General features: G+C 42.3%; 1 protein-coding gene across 1 annotated transcript; it reads left to right on the top strand.

Moving 5' to 3' along the window:
• Window positions 1-20053: 20053 nt before the first annotated feature.
• LOC141053638 (uncharacterized) lies at window positions 20054-21646 on the top strand. The gene is made up of 2 exons (XM_073550653.1): window positions 20054-20722; window positions 21006-21646. Exons 1-2 carry the CDS (start codon window positions 20297-20299, stop codon window positions 21549-21551), a joined length of 972 nt encoding a protein of 323 aa, XP_073406754.1. The 5' UTR covers window positions 20054-20296; the 3' UTR covers window positions 21552-21646.
• Window positions 21647-22959: the final 1313 nt, after the last annotated feature.

Here is a 22959-nt window from a genome sequence, read left to right as displayed (position 1 = left end):
CAACAGATCACGTTTTCAGGATTTGCTTAGTATTGCTCAGGTGACAATCGCATCTCATGTGCAATACAAAGGAAATCCTGAAAACATGATCCGTTGGTGGGCCTTGAGGACTGGAGTTGGGGAACCCTGGACTAGGAGGCACCAGACACCTAGTCCTGTAGTGATAATCTTTTTGCAGCCCCCTAGCCCTTATTACAACTATTTTACAGCCATTTTACAGCACCAAAGTTTTGGTCCCCATTGACTTACATGTGGTTCGGGGTCAAGTTCTGGTATCCAAACCAAACTTTGGATTATAGTTCGGCTGAACCCTATGGACCCAAACCTCCACAGGTCCGCTCATCCCTAGTCCGTAACTTCATTCATACATTATGGAAAACTACCGTGCATATTTGTTATCCATGACATGGAAGGAAGAAATCAGCAAAACATAGTAGAATGCATGTTATTGCCAATGATTTGAACTGAAAAAGTGAATTAGCTTCACTGCAGGGGTTAAACTTGGATTTCTGCAGCATATGCTGTAGCAAAATAGCATTGGAATTATCTATGGTGTATCTGACATATGCAAACATGGTTTGCTAACAAGAGAAGCAGTAAACATTAACAATTTTTTCATAAGAAACTTCTTCCTCCCACATATTTGTCTCCATTGCTGACACACTGATTTCCTATCTCTCTTTTTTTTTACAGCAACTCTCATTCACTATCTCATCAGCTTCCCACCCTCAGTCCACTCTCATCTTAAAGTCATAAAGCCCCCACCATACACATTATCGTCATGTTGGATGAACATGCCAACCTTAATGTGTATCGGGCCTCCTGACCAACCTCCGAGATTTAATGTTGTGCGAAAGATTTTTTTGGACATGATGAATTTCAAAACCTAGTTCTTTTGTTCCCAAAGGAAATAAGTCACCCACAAAGTTGTCTGGCAATGGCCCGGCTTATAGACACTTTATAGACACCTCTCCATTACTAAGCCGTGGGCTTGATGTCACCAGATGATACAAAGGTGACATCAACCCCACAAATATGAACCCCACTTGCCACTGCCACAGGGCAAGTTGGAAGAGCCAGGCAAAGTGCCAGAATTGGCGCATCTAATAGAGTTGACTTTTCTGGGCGACTGTGGGCTGCTATTTTTAGGCTGGGGGGAGCAATATCTATGGCCCATTGTCAGCCTGAGAATACAATTTTTTTTAGTTATATACCAACAAAATTTACTCCAGACCACCGAATAGCCTAAGAGTGAACAATATAATAACTATAAATATATTTTTCAACAAGTTTTTTTAGGCTTTTATAACAATGAAATTGCCTCCAGACCATGGAACCGTTTATGAGTGAGCAATATAATACCTATAAAGTTAATACCTAACAAGTTTTTGAGGCTTATATAGCAACAAAATGTACCCAAGAAGATGCAATACCCTATGGGTAAGCAATATAATACTGATAAATTTTGATTTTTTTTTAGAGTTATATACCAACGAGTACCCCCTTGTGAAAAAGCTAATGTGAAATGAGCGTTGTAGCTGCCCCCTGGAGCTATGCACTGGCACTTTATCATGGGTAAGTTTAATAAATGATGATGGATATATGCATATGCACTTTGCAAACACTGTATTATCACTGATGGAATTAATATTACCAGAAGAGCTAGAGGAAAATAAAAACCATGAGTAGAATATAGGTCCATGGAGTATATCTCTCTGGTGAAACAAAATAATTAGTAACCACATCCCGCACTATGTGTCCAGAGGGCGGCCGACGTGGATTATGTTCATGTGTAGTAGCTATGACATTATTTCCATCCGCAACATCATCACCATCATTTGCACTACAGTCATGAATTCTGGTGAAGTTGTGAAGTACCACACATGCTTTTATAACCTCATTCACATTTCCTTCACTTAGTTGAATAGTTGACTGCATAACACGCCATTTGGTACAGAGAATGCCAAAGGCACACTCCACCAGGCGTCCTGCACGGGATAGGCTCAAATTGAATACTCTGCGCTAGTGATCCAGGATTCTACGTGGATAGGGCCTCATGAGGTTCCTGGTTAATTGAAAGGCCCCATCACCAACCATGAGATAAGGCACTGCTTCCAGAGTAGACCCTGGTAGCTGACGTGGGGGTGGGAGGTCAAACTGATTGTTGCGCAGCCGCCGACCCATTATGGAAGAATAGAAGACTCTGGAGTCTCCAGTTCTTCCATAGGCCCCAATATCTACTATTCTAAACATGTATGTGCTGTCGACCAGGGCCAACAGCACTACAGAAAAATATTCTTTGCAATCCTAATATTGGGAGCCTGAGTTTGGTGGCTTACGTACACGGATGTGCTTGCCATCCAGGGCTCCAATACAGTTTGGAAACTGGCACGTCTCCTCAAAGCTATGGGCTATCCACAGCCAGTCTTTTTTTTTTTGGTTCTGGCATTACTGATTGATGCAGTCGTGACCAAATTTCTGAGCATGTAGAATGGACAATGCCTGAAATGGTGGATTTGCCTATTAAGAACTCAAGATGCAGTGCTGCATAAAAAACAAAGAAAAAAAATTCTAAGAGGACATATCCATGCATCATCATATGAGTTTAGGGCAACATAACATTTACGAAGAGTACAAACTAAGCCCTGGCTCAACAAGTGAGAACAGTATACAATGCCATGGAACCTAGCTGAAATACAAACAGCAGGGAATGTGAAAGGCATAATGTTTGTAAAAAATTAGCTGAAAAAAGGACAAAACAATGCACACAAAAGGAAGGGAACAGTGCGTTTAGGAAATAACCACATAAAATACATACGCAACATAAAGGTTTTGAACATACCGTAAAGTAAGTAGAAGCCGCTCCTCTGCCAAAATAGACTTGCGCATCACGGTGTCCTTGTAGGTGATCCCAGGGCGCACAGTCTCCAGAAGAATGTCAAATGTGGACATTCTCATCCGACAATACTGGTAGAACTTGTCAGGATGGCTGAGGCATACAGACGGTGGAAATGTCCTTTAGTCAGCCGTCGCCTCAAAAGTGGATGGACCCACATTCTTCTCCGTCTCCTTGGATCCACATTCACTGGGTAAGGTTCCCCAAAATGCTGGGGCAAAACCCAGTGTAAAAGCACCCACTCAGTAGTGTTGAAGGTAAGCCTGTATGACATGTTGAGCACAAAGCAGCAATAGAAAAACACCAGCAAACACTCCAATGCAAAGCTAGGAGGGGACTTGTTATTGAGCCAATAAGTAGGGTTCATGATTAATTTCTAATGATTTTCAGGCCATGGATCCATAATTTGCTCATTTTGTAAGTGTGCGACAAAATCACGCCATACAGATGCCATACGGATGTCACACGGATAATTAGATGCGAGGAAATCGCATCATCGCATTGAGAGCGGATTACATACAGATCACTTACAGAGAACATTTGTGCGATTATCTGCAGACAAAATCGGACCAATTTTTTGTACGTTGTGTCTGACTCTGGCCTCAGAGTGATACTATGTCTTCTCTTTGATCACCTCAATCATTTTTCTTTTTTTATATGTATATGACTATAATTAAATTTGTGTATTATTAATAAGTATTGTTCATCAATTATACTAGTGAAGTCAGCACTCCATTCTTTTCATCATTCAATCCCCGCATGCTTATTGGCTGTGTAACAGGCGCCAAAGATGCGGGGCAGGGATGAACAGACTGGCTGGCACCTCTCCTGACCTGAGCATGACAGCGTGATGGATTACTATGCAGCTGTCAAGCTCAGGTCAGGAGAGCTGACAGCCAGTGGGAGTTTTACGATGAGATTCTCGAACGAAAAATATACCAATGTGTCCCTTAGTTTGAGGGGCTGTTTAGGTGGTATCTTTAGTGCACTTTTAGAGGAGTCTAGTTTATAGTGAACCTACCCAGCTACAATGTAAAAAAAAATCAATAAAGCCTCTAGACCTATTAGAATCAAATTCCAGTTTTGTTACAAATCTGAACATGTTTGAAATAATTTCTGCAACTTAATATCAATGCCGGTCGGAGTAATATACTCCTTTTCCCAAGAGATGACCCCATTCTGCTATGGTGAACCTTCCTGTGGAAATGTTTTGCTTCTAGTTCAAGTAAATTCACAGCTATCTGATGATAACAACACAGGAGACCATTCAGGGAATGCCCATAGATACAACATAATGCATGGTTGTCAGCGTACCTGCAATTATATAAAACACCATCTGACCACACTGCTTTGACTGTCTGCAGCTGCCACTAACATATCAATTGCCTCTTCTAGCCATTGTTGGTATAATTGCAACTGTGAAAATTACATTACCGGGAAACACACTGAGATTGAAGATCTCTTAGTCTTTCAGCATTATCACAATTTTAAACACAAAAGAGTCTCCTTCTGTCTTGAAAGCTTTTGAAAGACAATCATTTCTTCTAATATTCATTCATTTATTGGTGTCACAAACTGCAAGTAATTCACTCTTCCCAGGACTAAGGAGACTAAAAACAGCCTTTCATAAACAGCTTTCTATTGCAATAGATACATTTGTGTGGCCGAATATGAACTCGGATCAAATAGCTTTATTTTCTGATTGGCCATAATTAAGGAGCAAATGAAGCACTGAGATGCACCGGGTGGATATTATCATGCAAAACCGCTGCCTCTTCTGAACTCATTTCATACTGCAGTCAGTGTCAGAGTGAAAAAAGTGATTTGATCTAGTGAAAGGCATACACATGACACAGAAGTCAGGAGGCAAGGCATACTCATCCAACCCAGAGGCCTGCTGTTCCAAAGATACTTTTATCAGCAAAGAGACTCTTTAATGTAGTGTCACTGAAAAAGAATTCTAAAGTTGATGTTTTTTCGTATGCAGGAACTAAAATAAAGGGCAGTGTGCCACAAACATACTTTGAAATGAAGAGCAAAGAACTTCTCCAGGATCTCTCCTTTGAATGTGTTGTTTTAATTCTCGGGGGACTGGAACATATGAGACAGTGGATGGCGTTCCACAATGCAGAGGCCACACAAATCTCTTCTATTTCCAGTTTATTTTTAACACTTGCTTGCATACATGCCGGACAACTTTTAGAAATAGGTACCCTATAGGAAGTATTATATTTTCTTGATCTGATCAATTGCATAAGTGAAACTGAAGTAATATCACTGTGATTTGTGACTTTAGTCAGCGACTTGAAATTAGGTAGACTGACTAACGTTTCGGACGTTGCGAGTACCTGGCAACTATATACCAATAAAGATAAGGTCTAATTCACATTTGCTAATTTTGATCTGCATTTATATAAGTAAATTAAAACTCGAAACAGATCTAAAACTTGGAAGAGACAAAAATGTTCCTCTTTTTCTCCATTTAAGTACTACTCCTATAATAAATAATAATACATTTTATTTCTATAGCGCCGACATATTCTCCTGGACTTGGCCGACAAATATTTCTGATGCTAAATAGTGATCAGAATACGTGAGTATGAATAGGACTTTATGATGTAAATGATCAGTGTTGGACTGGGGTGCTAGGGGCCCACCTGTAATATTGACTGGGGGGCCCACCTTTCACCTGCATACAAATATTACCCTAACCTTGTTCACAAATTTACCTATATCTCTATATAATAATAAAACGGGTAGTTTGGTTAATGAATGATGAGATGCTGCTTTTTTCTGTACAGACTGAATCACGTGAACTATGCCAAGTACTGCCCATACAGTGGGGTTGAGGCCCACTGGGGGATTCCCCTGTTACCCTATGGGCCAGCCCGAGCCTGTAAATGATCAAGGTAAAGGGAATGTATCATGAGAAAGTGACCCATTGTTCACATTAAGGAATATTGCGGTACATAGCTTTTAATTTATTTTTTAAAAACTTTTTATGTCTGTAGTTATCTTAACCAATGGAAGTCATACAGTCCTAATAAAAAGAAAATAAAAAATCCTTCTGTTTACATAATATCTAGTGTGCCATTATTGCAGCGGTCAGATTTTGAAATTATTGGAGCAAGTAAGAATGAAAAAAAACTAATTTCAACCACTAGTCAGTACAACAGATATTTCAAAAGCATAAGAGATTTTATCTTATTTTAGAACATGGACAATAAAAGATTGAATTGGATATGTTATGCTACCTGATTGAATATCTTTGTTTTGCTAAACCCTGAGAATAATATAGTTGTTTCTCCCCTACAAACATGATTGCTTAGCCTGTATGAGCACCAGCATGAGCAAGCATCTTTACTGTCATGAACAGAGGAAGATAAGCGGCTGCCAGAGGTGTCTTATCACCTGGGGAAACAAAGGCTTGGGCATGTGGAGATACATCATTGTAGTTTTTTATTCTTACATTTGCTGTCTGGAGACAGTTGGGTGCTCGAGCACACTTTGCATTGTTGACAGTCTCCACTGATATTTTTCTAATATTTAGGACAATTTTTTATGACCGATGCACACAGCTATAGTAGAAATCCCTGAGGTATGGTACCCACAGAAATGCACTTATACTGTACCTGAGTATGCCTCTGATATTACATAAAGGTAACAATTGTGACACGCTTTATCAGATACTTATTGACATAAAGGTTTCATACAGCATGTATGGCTTGAGACGTAGGGTACCTATGGTTCTATCATACAGAACGTTGAGATGACATGAACTGCCATTACAGATCTATGCTGCGTACATACAAGGTCTCCCTGCCCACACTTCAGCAAGGTTGGCCTTTGGCATTATACGCATATATTACTTTACATATCTTTATATACCCCCTTTTCTATGTATCATCATGGCCAGCATTTTTGAACTTCTGAACCACTGAATGTTATTTGAAAACTTAGATGTCAGTTCATATCTCCTTCTATGTATTTGTAATAAACGTGCAGATGCTGGTATGTCACCACGGAACCGAGACAGATCAAAAGTTAAAGGGTTACATTTACAGGGATATGATACTCCACGCAGGGAGAAAGCAGTGTGGGTTAAACTGGTTTTAAAGCAGTAGATCAAACAGTCAAAAAGAATAACAGTTAGGCTACTTTCACACTTGCTTTTTTTTGCAGCGCGTTTTTCCCGCAAAAAAAATGCATGGAAAAAACGCATACAAATGCTGCGTTTTTTTCAAGCATTTTTATGCGCATGTATGAAAAAAACGCAGCGTTTTTATGCGTTTGTATGCGTTTCTAGTGCGTTTTTACCGCGTTTGCGTTTTTTTCCAACATTAGTTGGCCCCTCACACTAACCCAAACCATGACTTTACTAACCCTAACCCTTAACCAAACCATACCCTAACCCTTAACCAAACCATACTAACCCTTAACCAAACCATACTAACCCTAACCCTTAACCAAACCCTACTAACCCTAACCCAAACCCTAACCCTAACCCTAAACCCTAACCCTTAACCAAACCATACTAACCCTAACCCAAACCCTAACCCTAAACCCCCTTAACTAACCCTAACTCTAACCCAAACCCCTAATTTCCATTGTCTAACCAATGGTCAACAAAAAACGCCTGCGCAAAAAACCGCATACATGACCATGCCAATGCGCACATATGCGCACCCATAGACTTATAATGGGTTTCTTGCTGTAAAAAAACGCATTGCGCGCGCATGCGTTTTTTTGAGGCAAGTCGGACTTCCAAAAAATGCAACAGGATGCATTTTGTGCGTACGAGCGCACACCACAAAAAAACGCATGCGCGTAAAAACGCATACAAACGCATGTGTATGTGCACATAAGCGCATCCCACGCAAAATATAGGAAAAAAAAGCGCATGCGTATTTTAGCGCTAAAGTACAGCGCAAAAAAAACCAAGTGTGAAACCAGCCTTAGAAACAGGTGTTCTTGGAACTTATCAGTCTGCTGAGTACTTGCTTGTAGGGTCATCTTCTCCCACGTCGGCGCCATCAGCAGAGGCACTTGTCGTCTCCCTAGTCACTGGAGGCTCTGCAGTCTCTAAGGACCCACAAAAGGGGTCTCGGGGGTTAATGAAGAAAGGCTATGCTCTCTGCATGGGGGTCAGAGCGCACCTCTCCAGTCACTGCAGGCTCTGGTCTTACGTACCCACAAGATGCAGTCTCTCTGCACAGTCCCCCTGGATTTGTCCTCTAAACTTAGTTCTCTCTACTCTCCTGCGTGCAGCTGCAACTTGCCCTGTCCCCTGCATACGCTGCTCTGAGCTTCGCATGCTCTCAGGCTGCTCTCCTTCCTGTTCCTCTCTCCTCCCAGCAGTCACATGACCCAGCACTTCCAGAGCAGAAAGTCTTCCCCCTAGCAAGCCTGCTGTCTGGCCAAATAGTTCCAGATCAGGAGCGGAGAAGGTAACCCCCCTCTGAGTCTTCTAGTACTTCACCCCCTTACATATTTTCAGTAGGTCCGTGTTTTGGACCACTTATATTGCACTATTGCACTTTATATTCGATATTTGAGAGATATTTGCTTGCTTATTTGTTTACACTTTACAACTGGTGGCAATTATTTATATTTACCTTTATACTTATGTATATGTCCAATTGTCAATCTCTGTTTTTACCACTATGGGTATATGTTTAATTAATTAATTTGCCATTTATGTACCGACCTAGTCTGAGTGAGGTTTCTAGGTGTTGTTGATTCCCTTGGTTATATATTGCTATACTATATACAATTTTTATATTCAGAAATGTTGTAATAATAAAATTTACATATTTTACCTATTGCTCCTTGGTCCTATTTTTTCTTGGGTTCTTGAGTACATACAAGCTAGTTCCACTGCAGCAATTTGCGGAGAAAGGTAGTGTATCAATTAATACACTTTTATGTGGTCCTTCTATATTGTTGGAGACAAATGGATCGATCTGGGGAGGATCGAGTTTGAGAAGAATTTCTTGAAATTTGCAGTTACACATAAATTTGAACATTTTAAGATTGACAGTGAGGGTGATCAATGAATGGAACAGGCTGCCATGAGAGGTGGTGAGTTCTCCTGCAATGGATGTCTTCAAACAGAGTGTCATGCCCGTCAAGTCTGTTATGCTGCATAACCCCTGGAGTAGTGTGCACGTGCACCTCACTGATAGGCCTGTCGTGTCTGTTATGCTGCATGACCCCTGGAGCAGTGTGCACACGCATCTCATCATGGCTGCATGCCATTGCTGTGTGCATGTGTGCCTTACCTTACGGTTGCGCGCCGTTGCTGGTGCGCACGCACATCTCCAGTGCTGGATCCTCCGGCTGGACGCCAGTGCTCGGCGCCCGTGTGCGCGATCATTTCAAAGCTGCCTGCAGCGGTTCCTCTCTATGCTCCTGGAGGACCCCATCCAGCTATACTCTCTATGGTCCTGGAGGACCCAACCATGTGATCCTCTCTATGGTCCTGGAGGATCCGACCATGTGATCCTCTCTATGGTCCTGGAGGACTCGACCATGTGATCCTCTCTATGGTCCTGGAGGACCCGACCATGTGATTCTCTCTATGGTCCTGGAGGACCCGACCATGTGATCCTCTCTATGGTCCTGGAGGACCCGACACAGTGATCCTCTCTATGGTCCAGGAGGCCCTCATCGAGCAATCCTCTCAATGCTTCTAGAGGACTTGACCTAGAAGTCCTCTCTATGATCCTGGAGGACCCGACCCAGAAGTCCTCCCCATTGTCCTGAAGCGGAAGTCCAAGTGCTAATGCCCTATATCAGTCCGCCCCTTCCTATGGTCGGGGCCTGAGTATCGTGTTGCTTCCCTGCTAGGCTGTTTGTTCTGCTCGGTTGATCCCGGTATTCTGTGCCCCTGCACTCTGCCCTGTTGTGCTTCTTTGCACATGCTCTGTGCTTGTACTTCGTCTGGTGTCCTGTGTTTGTCTTTTGTCCTGTACCTCGTCTGGTGTCCTGTCCTCATCTCGTGTCCTGTACCTGGTCCTGTGTCCTGTATCTAGCCTTGTGTGCTTTCTCTGTATTCTGTCTTACTGTGCTCCTTTAGCACAAGCTCTGCTCCTTTCCTTCACTCTGTCCTACTGTGCTCTCTTGCACGAGCCTGTTTCTGTACTATGCCTTGCCGTACTGTCTGTACGCGCTTTGGCCATGTACTCTGCTTTAAGCCTTATCTATGTATTCTGCCTTCCCGAGCTCCTTTAGCACAACCCTTATCTTGTACTCTGTGCTTTGTCATATACCCGGCTCTGTGCTCTGGCATACGCTTCTCTCTTCCCTTGTACCCAGCTCTGTGCCTTAGCATACGTTCCGCTACCTGTCTGAACTCTGCTCTATGTCTCTGACCTGGCTCTGGGCTCTATCATACGCTTCGCTTCTCTTTCTTATACCCGGCTCTGTGCTTCAGCCTACGTTCCGCTCCTTGTTCTGTACTTTGTCTTGCTTTGTTTTTTCACGTGCCCTTTGCATGCGCCTGGCCTTCCCTTGCCCACCTGTTTGTGCCTCAGCCGTGCCCGCCTTAGCCGTGCCCGCCTGCTGATGCCTCAGCCATGCTCATCAGCCAGTAACTTAGCTGTGTCCACCTGTTGTGCCTCTGCCAGGCTCGCCTCAGTCTTGCCCACCGGTCTGAGTCTCAGCTCGACCAGCTAGCCAGTGCCCCAGCTGTGCTTCCTTGCACTACGCTGTCCCTGCACTGTGCATTGTGTGCCCTATTGGCATGCGCAGGCCCTTAGCCTGCTCTTTGGCATACCTCCCTGTGCTTCTCTATCTGAATCCTGGCGTGCCCCCTAGCACACGCAGGCCCTAGCCTGTACCCTGTCATACCCTCTAGCATACACAGGCCCTAGCCTGTACCCTGGCATGCCCTCTAGCATGCACAAGCCCTAGCCTGAACCCTGGTGTGCCTCCTAGCACGTGCCCTGCCTTGCACCCTGCCTTGGACCCTGGTGTACCCCCTAGCACGCACCCTGCCTTGAACCCTGCCCTGAACCCTGGTGTGTCTCCTAGCATGCATCCTGCCTGGAACCCTGCCTTGGACCCTGGCATGTCTCCTAACACGCACCATGTCTTGAACTCTGGTGTGCCTCCTTGCCTGAACCCTGGCTTGCCTGCTGGATGCCTGGAGCCTGCCAATCGCTGCCAGAGGTCCGGAGCCTGATGACTGCGGCCTGATGTCTGGAGCTGATGTCCGCAGCCTGATGTCCGGAGCCTGTCGATCGTTGCCAGATGTCCGGAGTCCGATGCCAACTAGCCCTTGCCGGAACCCTGGCATGCCACCTAGGACGTATCATGCCTTGGACCTTGGCGTGCCCTCACACGCGCCTTGCTATGTATCACTTTGTCCTTGTTATCACATCTTGAACCTGATTAAACCCTGAGACCACGAAGAAACCCTGTGACCACGCTTTGTTATGTCTTGTACCCTGTACGTTCTCTGTTGCCAGACACACACACCCGTGGCTTTCCTGAGCCGGCCGTCTGGTTCCAGCAGTCGTGGTGGCTCAGCCACTTGGTCTTGCCCCTGACACTCCCTGTATAGGGGGTGATTCCTCACAAGGTCAGCTCGCCCTAGGTGAGTGGGTGCCACAACCCAGAGGGTCAAATCTAGAAATCGACTAAGCAGAAGCTGACTCCGTCACACAGAGGCTGAACAGGCATCTGTCTGAGATGGTTTAGTGAATCCTGCATTGAGCAGGGGGTTGGACACGATGACCCTGGAGGTCCCTTCCAACTCTAACATTCTACGATTCTATGATTTGCAGTTCGCAAAAGAAAAAAAAAACTTGCCTGCCACCATTTCCCACACTGTGAGGCATCAGCATTTGCATTGTTGCATGGGCCTCTCCATAATGCCCTGCAGCTATTACATCTAGTGGATTATCATACCTTATACAGTGGTGGTCAGCATGAGGGTGATCAGAAATCAGCAGTTCCCAGTGAAGTACAGTTTATACCGCAGTTATTTTCTATCTCCAGAGACACAGGGTAAGTCTCTCCTGTAGTGAGTAATCTCTTATGGTCAGCGGGGTCCTCTTTCTTTCTCCTGCAGAGTGTAAGCTCTTATGTTTATTGGCGTCCTCTCTCTCCTGTACACTGTAAGCTCTTGTGGTCAACAGGGTCCTCTGTCTCTCTCTGCACTGTAAGGTGTAAGCTCTTATAGCAAGCAGGAACTTCCCTTTCTTTCTCTCTACGCTCTCCCATATGCATTTTTTGAGCAATTACAAGCTTTCCAGTATTGGGATTTGCGCAATTTTATTTGCTGAGGAATCAATTTTTTGGGGGAAAATCTGTCAATCGATGAATTAGAATTTCAAAAGATCTACTCATCTGTAGCAAATACCATACATTGCAACTGGTGACATAACTTGAAGCTTTTTTGCCCCAGCAACTAATTTATTCTTCACAATTAGAACGTCCCTTATTATGATCTGGGGTTTGGAGACACCCCAGGAAATTATAAATGTGAGATGTAGAAAAAACCTCCAAAACGTAATACTTCAATGCTCACTTCCACCACGAAGGTCCATGGCGCCTCTCCTTACTGCCACTGTGCGCTGAAACTCTGGGCTTCTTCATGCTAGGCTGGGATTTCCAGCTGTGACTAATCCCAGATCCCCCCTGTTCATGCAACTCTTGTGTCCATACCTGAAATGCTGTACCTACCACCTGCACCAATACCTTGTGGTCCTGCGATATTCTAACTTAGGATCAGTGCACCTCGGCACCTCCTTTCATCTCTCCTGAGGATCAGAAATAGCGAATGCTACGTATCTCCTGTGTAAGGCTCCAGCAGCAGGTATAAGATCCTTTCCTCCTGCACACAGCCGGGGCTGAGCGGCTGCATTTGGATTGCCGCACAGACGTTGAACATTCCGTACCCACCGCCTAGACCAGCTGGATGCGTTGCGGTCCTGCGGTATTCCAACACAGGACTAGTGCCACATGGCACCTCTTCTCATTTCCTCCGAAGCACAGATGCAAAGTTAGCGTACGCCACTCATCTCCCGTGCAGTGACAGCGGTAGGTAATACTCATTTCTCTCCTATGTACTACTGATTCTTAGCGAGATATTGATCTCACTCAAATAGTAACAAACTGCGCACTTTTTTACCTTCCCCTTCCTCTCACCCTCTCCACTCGGAGATCATCATATAAAAGAGGTCACAAACCACCTATTACTAGCAGTTAGGCACCATATTGTATGTGCCGATTTATTCATCACTTACCTTCTGCATCCATTTGAGTTCTGTTTCCAGGACTAGTTCCAAGCTGGTTACTGTATGGGCATGCACCCCCCTTGGCTCTCAGCGCCGTTTGGACATTTTTAATCAGAACTTATATGGTTTGAATTTTATTTATTTTTTGGTGGTTTCATGAAGAAAAGCAAATGCTGGCTCTGTCAGAAGTTGACATCTTTCCTTGATTGTGTCTAGCTCAGGCAAAAAATATCTCGCCCGACACTACTGTTATACGTGAACCAGAAAAATATAAAATAATATATATAAAATCAGGCCACTTATTGGTTTCTATTGTCAACAAGCATATTTTCAAGGCTCACTGACTCATCCAGAAAACGACATAACTAGATAACTACTTATTTTATTTATTTTTGGAGTAGCTTTACCAATAAAAGCAAACTAAAGGCACGCTTTAGACAAAACTATCTGCGACCATAATAGAAAATGTAGTGATTCTTGCATGTATTGAAGATGTCATGAATGGATTTTAAACATGTCTCTGGCTTCTGGCGGGAAAAATATATTGAGTATAAGAGAATAATTCCGTTTTTACATAAGGATCCTGACTGTTGAGTTGTATAGGTGACATAGCCTGCCAGTAGTTCAGAAGGACAGAAAAAAAGTCTTTCCATAGCCAAGAACAAAAATAGAGAATCTCAGTGCTGCTGAAATGCCATTCACATTACTGAAATTTTACAGTGTATTTATATGTAATAATTACATTAGACTTATCTCTTCTCTCCATATGTTCTGTGTCCTTAATTTCGCAGCAGAAGTTAATTGAATTAACTGGTAAAATGCAGTATCATTTTTTGATACTTCTCTTTCCTGAATACATATCCAACCAACTATGATAGCTGGACATCAATATAGGCGAATCCTTTCGATACATCTATATTGTCCACAAAAGGAAGCTATGTCTTTCAATGATTTTCTTATCTGCACTATTTGAAGAAGGAGAAATGATAAGTAAACTGTATAGTATTGCTTTCCGGAGGCAGTGAAAATTGCTATGTGTGGTTACAATACAAGACATAAAAATGACCTATTTTCTCTGGGTTTATTTTTAACTCACACCTACACAGGCAGAGGCATGCCCAAAATATGTCAGGGACAGATCTCTGGTTTGGTTTTGGTGAGAGTAAATTAATTTACAAGCAAAGTATACAAAAATAGAAATTAACAGTTTTTACATTTATTTGGGGGCAGGGTGGTAAGAATATAAGTAATATGCACAATATGCTTATTATATAACGAGTATTTATTTACCTAAAGGAATATGGCAAGACTCAATGCAATATCTGTATGAGGATTCCCCACCTACGATTTTTTTTTTTTAAAATAATAAAGGGGTCTCTAGTTAGATGGACCAGTCAGTTTGTCTATCTACATCTATACAAAACAATGGATTCCAGCACCACCAATCAAATGAGTAAGGGTGCAAGCCCCCAATGCTTAGGCTATAAAGATCGTCATCGACATATATCCAAAGAACGTCAGTAATTCAGTATGTATGGTGAAAAAAAAGTTAGTGCTTAAAAAATGCTCTGGAACATTGCCCATGAGCAAATAAAAGAACACCATATAGCGTGGGGAAAAAAAGTATTTAGTCAGCCACCAACTGTGCAAGTTCTCCCACTTAAGAAGATGAGAGAGGCCTGTAATTGACATCATAGGTAGACCACAACTATGAGAGTCAAAATAAGAAAACAAATCCAGAAAATCACCTTGTCTGATTTGGCAAGATTTATTTAGCAAATTATCACGGAAAATAAGTATTTGGTCATTAACAAAAGTTCGTCTCAATATTTTGTTATATATCCTTTGTTGACAATGACAGAGGTCAAACATTTTCTGTAATTCTTCAAAAGGTTGGCACACACTGTTGGTGGTATGTTAGCCCATTCCTCCATGCAGATCTCCCCTAGAGCAGTGATGTTTTGGGCCTGTCGCTAGTCAACACAGAATTTCAAATCCCTCCAAAGGTTTTCTATGGGGTTGAGATCTGGAGACTGGCTAGGCCACTCCAGAACCTTCATATGCTTCTTACGAAGCCACTCCTTTGTTGCCCTGGTGGTGTGCTTGGGATCATTATTATGCTGAAAGATCCATCCATGATTCATCTTCAATGCCCTTGCTGATGGCAGGATGATTGCACTCAAAATGTCATGATACATGGCCCCATTCATTCTTTCTTGTACACGGATCAGTCGTCCTGGTCCATTTGCAGAGAAACAGCCCCAAAGCATAATGTTTTCACCCCCATGCTTTACAGTAGGTATGGTGTTCTTTGGATGCAACTCAGCATTCTGTCTCCTTCAAACACGACAAGTTTTGTTTCTACCAAACAGTTCTACTTTGGTTTCATCAGACCATAAGACATTCTCCCAATAGTCCTCTGGATAATCCAAATGCTCTCTAGCCGGACATGTACTGGCTTAAGCAGGGGGACACGTCTGGCACTGCAGGAACTGAGTCCCTGGCGGCTTAGTGTGTTATTGATGGTAGCCTTTGTTACGGTGGTCCCAGCTCTATGCAGGTCATTCACTAGGTCCCCCCATGTGGTTCTGGGAATTTTGCTCACCGTTCTTGTAATCATTTTGACCCCAGAGGGTGAGATCTTGCCTGGGACCCCAAATTGAGGGAGATTATCAGTGGTCTTGTATGTCTTCCATTTTCATATTGTTCCCACAGTTAATTTCATCACACCAAGCTGCTTGCCTATTGCAGATTCAGTCTTTCCTGCCTGGTGCAGGGCTGCAATTCTGTTTCTGGTGTCAATCGACAGCTCTATGGTCTTCACCATAGTGGAGTTTGGAGTGTGACTGTTTGAGGTTGTAGACAGGTGTCTTTCAAACTGATAACAAGTTCAAACAGGTGCCATTACTACAGGTAATGAGTGGAGGACAGAGGAGCCCCTTAAAGAAGAAGTTATAGGTCTGTGAGCCAGAGATCTTGCATGATTTTAGGTGACCAAATACTTATTTTCCACCAAAATTTGCAAAATAAAAGTTGCCAAATCAGACAAGGTGATTTTCTGGATTTGTTTTCTCATTTTAACTCTCATAGTTGTGGTCTACCTATGATGTCAATTACAGGACTCTCATTATTTTAAGTGGGAGAACATCCACAATTGGTGACTGACTAAATCCTTTTTTCCTCACTGTATGCTGAAGTGCTGCCTCTATATGTCTGTGTCTATCTATCTATCTATCTATCTATCTATCTATCTATCTATCTATCCCATATCTATATTCTTTGCCATGTTTTCTTCTTCTTTCACCTTTAATATTAAAGAAGGCTGGCTAAATAGAATGATCAGCAGCCTAATCTGGGTGTGTATTTTAGATACATCCTTTTCATGACTACCTTTGGACTGCCACTAGACTTTAAAGGGAATCCAACGCCTGCGCACTGCAGGACTCTACTCTGCCCTCAACAGGGCAGAGCAGTGCGCTTGCGCCGGAGCCATTACAGGACAGGAGAAGAGGACGTCATCGCATGAAGAAGGGAGGCGCCGGACGGGACGGCGACACCCATCGGACCGGACAGCCCACCTTGGTGAGTATAATATAACGTGTTTTTCTTCTCTTTCAGGTTACATTGTGGGCTTATCTACAGCATTACAGAATGCTGTAGATAAGCCCCCGATGTCTATGCCGGCAGCTGAAGGGCCAAAAAAAGGGTGACAGATTCCATTTAAATATCTAGGCAGTCATCACTTTCTTCTGCACTGTTGTTCTAAAATATCAATGCAGAGTAATCAACTGCAGGTGCAGATGTGAGGAGCCAACATTCAGACACAGCCAGACTCCCCACAGAGAAGGATGCTTTCTGCCTCCCTGATCCAGTATTGCTTATACACAACCTTTTATGTGATTGCTGGGTATGGGGAAGGAACAGGAGCCTCTGGGACTTAGGAGATCTGCTATGCAGACAGGAGGCTGAATTTCTACTGTAAAAGGGGCTAAGTCCCAGTTACAGGAGAAGTAAGCAAAAAAATAATTATATTAATATGTTAAAATGCCCGTCCTCCAAATGTATTTTAGGACTTTTTGAAAGGAAGGGGAGTAAATGTTTAAAATAAATGAAAAAAGGAAGAAAGCAAGAAAAATAAATACAAAGAAAACAATCAAACAATCAAAAAACTGCAAGTCTGAATAGTTGTTTCTAGCTTCACCCCTGTCAAAAAAAATATGTCCAATATATGAAAATAATTCTTATGGAAATAGGAATACAATAAGTGTTTTAATGTTTTTTTGTGGATATGAAAAATGTGAAAAATACAAACTTATTCCCTATTTTTCTTTACATTTCCCCCTGATATCACCCAAACAAAAAAATAAAAGTGCCAAAACATTAAGTAAAAAAAAAAAATGATTTGATTTCAATATCTGAATGAGAATTTTTTTTACAGTGTATGTGCAAAAGCCCAAAAATGTGCCTGGTCAGGAATGGAGCAAAATAATCCAATCCTGCTGATGATCTTACAAGGTGATGTCTCATACAGTCTACCTATATTCATATGACCTCTTAGGTCATACAAACATCTGAGAACTGGTATATCCATACATTGCAAATAAAGCAATTCCTAATTTTGTTAAAATGTAAAAAAACAAATTTATATGTTGAAAACTGATTGTCAAATAGATTTTAAGAAAATTTTAAGGACCTATACCTATATATATTAGGGCAATTCATTAAGATGTTTACACCAAAAATATTGGCAGTTGTGCAAAAATATTGTGACTTTTGGCATTTATACGCCAGTCCCAACCAGCTATGCCAATGTGGGCATAGCATAGATGGAATGGGGCGTGGACACATTTCATTGATCATAAGTTACACCACTAAAGTGGCGTAACTTACTTCCGAAATGTACACCAGCCCAATGCTCAAATGCAATACTGGAAAAATGAATACACCAGTCTTAATGAATCGTCCCCTATGTGCCTAAGCTACACCAACCACACACAATTTATAGGAAAGTTCTGTACTGATGGAACATGTGGACCTGCTGTGTTTTACCTGTACTTGCGGCAAAACTGTGCGGCAATTACCCAGCTGGCCTTTATTCCAGGAAAAGTGCCACTTTTGTCCATTGACTGTGCTAGGTATTGCAGCTCCGTTACCTCTTTTGGCAGTGGATGGATGATCGGAGCATGTCAAACATTAGCTAAAATCTACCTTATGTATAGGTCGATCTTTAAAGCACCAACTTGACCATAAATTTAACATTTTCATGTTTTTTCCGCAATTTTTTTTTTGCTATTGTGATTTTCTTTTTAAAATGTCTTGTTGTGTGTGTAGCAATAACTGTATAGTAAATTCATTGGACATTGCTATTCTGGGAATTCTAGCCCCCCTGCGACGACGTTCTGCATACTGCAAGAAGAACAATGCTCAGTTTCATGTGGATGAAGCAGACGCATCAATGTTAGGAGTTATTTTCAGTGAATTAGAGCCTTAAGGGCCTTTTACACTAAACAACGCACCAGCGATAACGATAGCGATCCGACCAGGCATAGATCGCTGTTGTGTCGTTACGTGATCGCTAGATAGCTTTCAAACAGTCCACTCTCGTCAACGACTCTAGAGAGATCAGCGATCTGCATAGCGACCTCGTTGCTCGTTGAGTACCTTTCACATTACTAAACAAAAAACGATTCAGACCTCGGTGGGCGTGCTTCAGCGTTTAATTTACAACGCCCCCCAAAGCGCCGATTGGTGGTCACCGCTACGCTGTCATTGGCCGGCGGCGTCATTAAAGAGGACGTAATAGCGTTACAGTTTAAATCTCTGGAGCGCCGTGGTTAGCTTAAACCAGCATTTTTCTCCCTAGAGACAACAGTGCATTTTTGGTTCGATTTCGCTATTCGACCTTCAGCAACCCTCTTGAAGGATCATCATCATCATTGGTTATTTTCAAATACCTCCATTTTGAATATCATCTCAACAGTGCAAATTTTTTTATATTTTTTCTCCCTAACTTTCGGAATTTTCGCAACGTCAAAGGTAAGTTTATCTTGGTTCCAAAGTTTTATTTATTTTTTTATGCCCTTTTTTTTTTTTTTTTTTATTTTATCGTTTTATTTTTGTGTACTGTAGAAACCGCGCCCGCCCCCATTTTTGTAATTGTTGAACGGGATACCTTTCTAGGACAGCGACCAAGCTTATGCGATTCAAACTCTTTTTTATTGTGTCTATGTTCATTTTGTCCATATGCACATGTCCGAGCAGCCATTTTAGTTTTGAAACCGCGCCCGCCCCCATTTTTGTAATTGTTGAACGGGATACCTTTCTAGGACAGCGACCAAGCTTATGCGATTCAAACTCTTTTTTATTGTGTCTATGTTCATTTTGTCCATATGCACATGTCCGAGCAGCCATTTTAGTTTTGAAACCGCGCCCGCCCCCATTTTTGTAATTGTTGAACGGGATACCTTTCTAGGACAGCGACCAAGCTTATGCGATTCAAACTCTTTTTTATTGTGTCTATGTTCATTTTGTCCATATGCACATGTCCGAGCAGCCATTTTAGTTTTGAAACCGCGCCCGCCCCCATTTTTGTAATTGTTGAACGGGATACCTTTCTAGGACAGCGACCAAGCTTATGCGATTCAAACTCTTTTTTATTGTGTCTATGTTCATTTTGTCCATATGCACATGTCCGAGCAGCCATTTTAGTTTTGAAACCGCGCCCGCCCCCATTTTTGTAATTGTTGAACGGGATACCTTTCTAGGACAGCGACCAAGCTTATGCGATTCAAACTCTTTTTTATTGTGTCTATGTTCATTTTGTCCATATGCACATGTCCGAGCAGCCATTTTAGTTTTGAAACCGCGCCCGCCCCCATTTTTGTAATTGTTGAACGGGATACCTTTCTAGGACAGCGACCAAGCTTATGCGATTCAAACTCTTTTTTATTGTGTCTATGTTCATTTTGTCCATATGCACATGTCCGAGCAGCCATTTTAGTTTTGAAACCGCGCCCGCCCCCATTTTTGTAATTGTTGAACGGGATACCTTTCTAGGACAGCGACCAAGCTTATGCGATACAAACTATTTGTTATAAAATGTATGTCCGTACCTAAATGAAAGAGTTCTCACCATTTCCTTTCTTTTTTATTACAGATGGCATCAAGTAGCCAAGTTGCTAACAGCCAAGAGTTCATACGCCTATTTATTGAGATGTATCGCTCACTGCCCTGCCTATGGAAGGTGAAGTCTCCTGATTACAGTAACAAATACAAGAAGAAGGTTGCATATGAAAAACTTGTCAATCTATATCAAGAAAATCACCCAAGCGAAACAGTTGACGAGGCTGTTATTAAAAAAAAAATTCAAGCTCTACGCACAGTGTTCAAAAAGGAATTGAACAAGGTGGAAAAGTCAACAAGGTCTGGGGCAGGTACCGATGAAGTGTATGTTCCGAAGTTGTGGTACTACAACTTGCTGGAGTTTACGCGAGACCAGGAAATCCCCAGGGTTATGCACTGTTCTATGTCACTGCCACAAGAGGAAGAAACAGTGACACGGCCTGATTCCCCTCTAGTCGATGTAAGTATGTTTTGGGTTTCCCTCAAATAACCTATGATACATATATATGTACATGGTACAGTTGAGTTTTAGTCATTAAGTTGATGATTTGTAACTTTGTTCACAGCTGATACCTCTTCATTTTAAATTGGTTTATCATTACATAATTTCTACACATTTTGTCGATGACAGTACGTAGCCAGTACCAATGTTCACACCCCCTCTTAATAAATTATTGTTATGTGTTTAAAAAACACTCGTTTTACTTTTTCTGTGTTTTAACCTTTTTTTTCTGTTCTTGCAGCATGTAACAGAAGAGGTGTCACCTACACCATGTGTAATTCCTGAAACCCCTGCAACATCAAACCCAACCGACGAGGAGGCAGAGGAGGCAAGTGTGTCCGTGGGAGCGTACACTGTGCAAAGGCGTAACCCTGTGAGTAGAAAAAGAAAGGCCACCGCTCCACCTTTTCCTGAGTTTGTCGATATAGCAAAGAACATATTGTCGCTGCAGGAAAAGCAAGCCATTGGGGGCTTTGCGCACATGGTGGACGAAAGACTTCGGTCTCTGGACGTTACACAAAGGCTTCAGGCTGAGAGAATTATATTCGAAGCGCTAAATAAAGCTGCTGTTGGACAACTAAAAGACAGTTATATTCTGGTGGATTCCCAAGCAATGTCAATAACCCCAAGGCCGCAGACACAAGAACAGGTAACAAGCACGCCAAGAAGGGCGATTCAGCCGCTACACAGCATGAACTTTGGAACCCCACATTGGCAGTCTGGCCCATTCATAAATCCTGGAAGGCAGCAACTGAATGACTCAGACTTAAGTTACACTCAATTATAGTTGTTATGTTAACTTTTTGTATTAACAAAATTGTTTGGTTTTTCTTTTTTGTTTGTTTATAAAAAATAAAAAGTGTAATTAAAATCTTTGCTTTACACATGACTACAATTCCAAGTCCTTTCTAGACTGAGACAAAAATTGTTTTGCCAGTTAGGCTTTTTAATTTCTTTCTTTAAGACTGATTTTTAAACAAACCATGAAAGTTTAACATATGTCAACATGACATAGACAATTTTTTAAAACAAAACAAAAAAAAATTAAATGTTATCACCCTGCGGTTGGGCTGCCACAAATTGGTCCAGCATCACTCCGAGTTGGTGTAACGCAGACATCGCCCTCCTGTGTGCTGCCAAGAGTTCAGGTAAGGTTGGTATTTCTGTTGAGGAAATTTACATTGTTGATGGCGGTTTTGTAAATGTCCATGCATACGGTGCCATAGTATGTGGAGCAGCATATGGTGGCATAATGTGGGTTTGGTAGCAAATGGGCCATATCCAATGGATCGCAATATGGGGCCATAGTGTTAAGTGGCAGCAGATGGGTGCATACGGTTCATGCTTGTGGTGAAACACTTACGTTTTTGTTGCGCCTCTGACTCTTCAGAAGAGGAGATAACAGTCCTTCCACGTCGAGTGGCAACACGTACTAGAAAAAAAAATGTCTAAATAAAGAGTATGCCAGCAACTGTTACACAAATTATAATTTCACACATGCTTAAAAAAAAAAAAAAAAAAAAAAATTATTACCGGAGGTCGAGTCAGCTCCAGCTTCCCGGAGTGATACTGGAGAAAACACACCAATTGGGGATGAAGTGGAGGAAGCAATTTGTGGTTGAGGCGTTGAGGGGGGCGAGGGGGTCCTTACGGGCTCAGGTATCTAAAAATATGAAATTGAGCATTGAACATTTCCAAAGCGGTGAAAACATAAAAAAAAAGAAACGGTATTGTAATACTCCATTATTGTTTCCTCCCTGGAATAAACTTTGGTTTTTATTTTCCGTTCGGCTTATGTGAACCATGACTTCTTTCCCCCCCCCCTATTCTTGTAATTTTCAACCCAATAACAATACTAATAACATGAACAAACGCATTTTATACACTTACGGACTCTGCTTCAGGAGATGCTTGCACCGCCTGGCTTGCGTGTGCTGCGGGGGATGTTGGTGCTGCAGGTGCTGATGGGGCTGGGGCCGCCGCATGCGCCGCTGTTTGGAAAAAACAAAACTGAGGGCAAAACGACTTATATTTGCGTTGTGCAATTTCACTTGTGCGAATCATATTTTTTTTTTTTTTTTTTTACACTGTAAACCCAGTTGGAAAAAAAAAAAAAAAAAACAGAAAAAAGTTTAAAACATACTATCTGGAACACTCACCTCGGTCCCTCCGCACTTGTTGTTGGAGGCTGGTGA

This window comes from Dendrobates tinctorius, unplaced genomic scaffold (assembly GCF_039654945.1).
Source record: "Dendrobates tinctorius isolate UK_male_01 unplaced genomic scaffold, ASM3965494v1 ptg000166l, whole genome shotgun sequence".
NCBI classification, from domain to species: Eukaryota; Metazoa; Chordata; class Amphibia; order Anura; family Dendrobatidae; genus Dendrobates; species Dendrobates tinctorius.
This window is presented reverse-complemented; position numbering and strand designations above follow the sequence as displayed.

Bases quoted from the DNA above. Each gene is read 5' to 3' on its own strand.
- LOC141053638 (XM_073550653.1), top strand. From the start codon at position 20,297: ATGGCATCAAGTAGCCAAGTTGCTAACAGCCAAGAGTTCATACGCCTA. The intron at 20,723-21,005 runs GTAAGTATGTTT...CTGTTCTTGCAG, and splicing joins CTGATTCCCCTCTAGTCGAT to CATGTAACAGAAGAGGTGTC.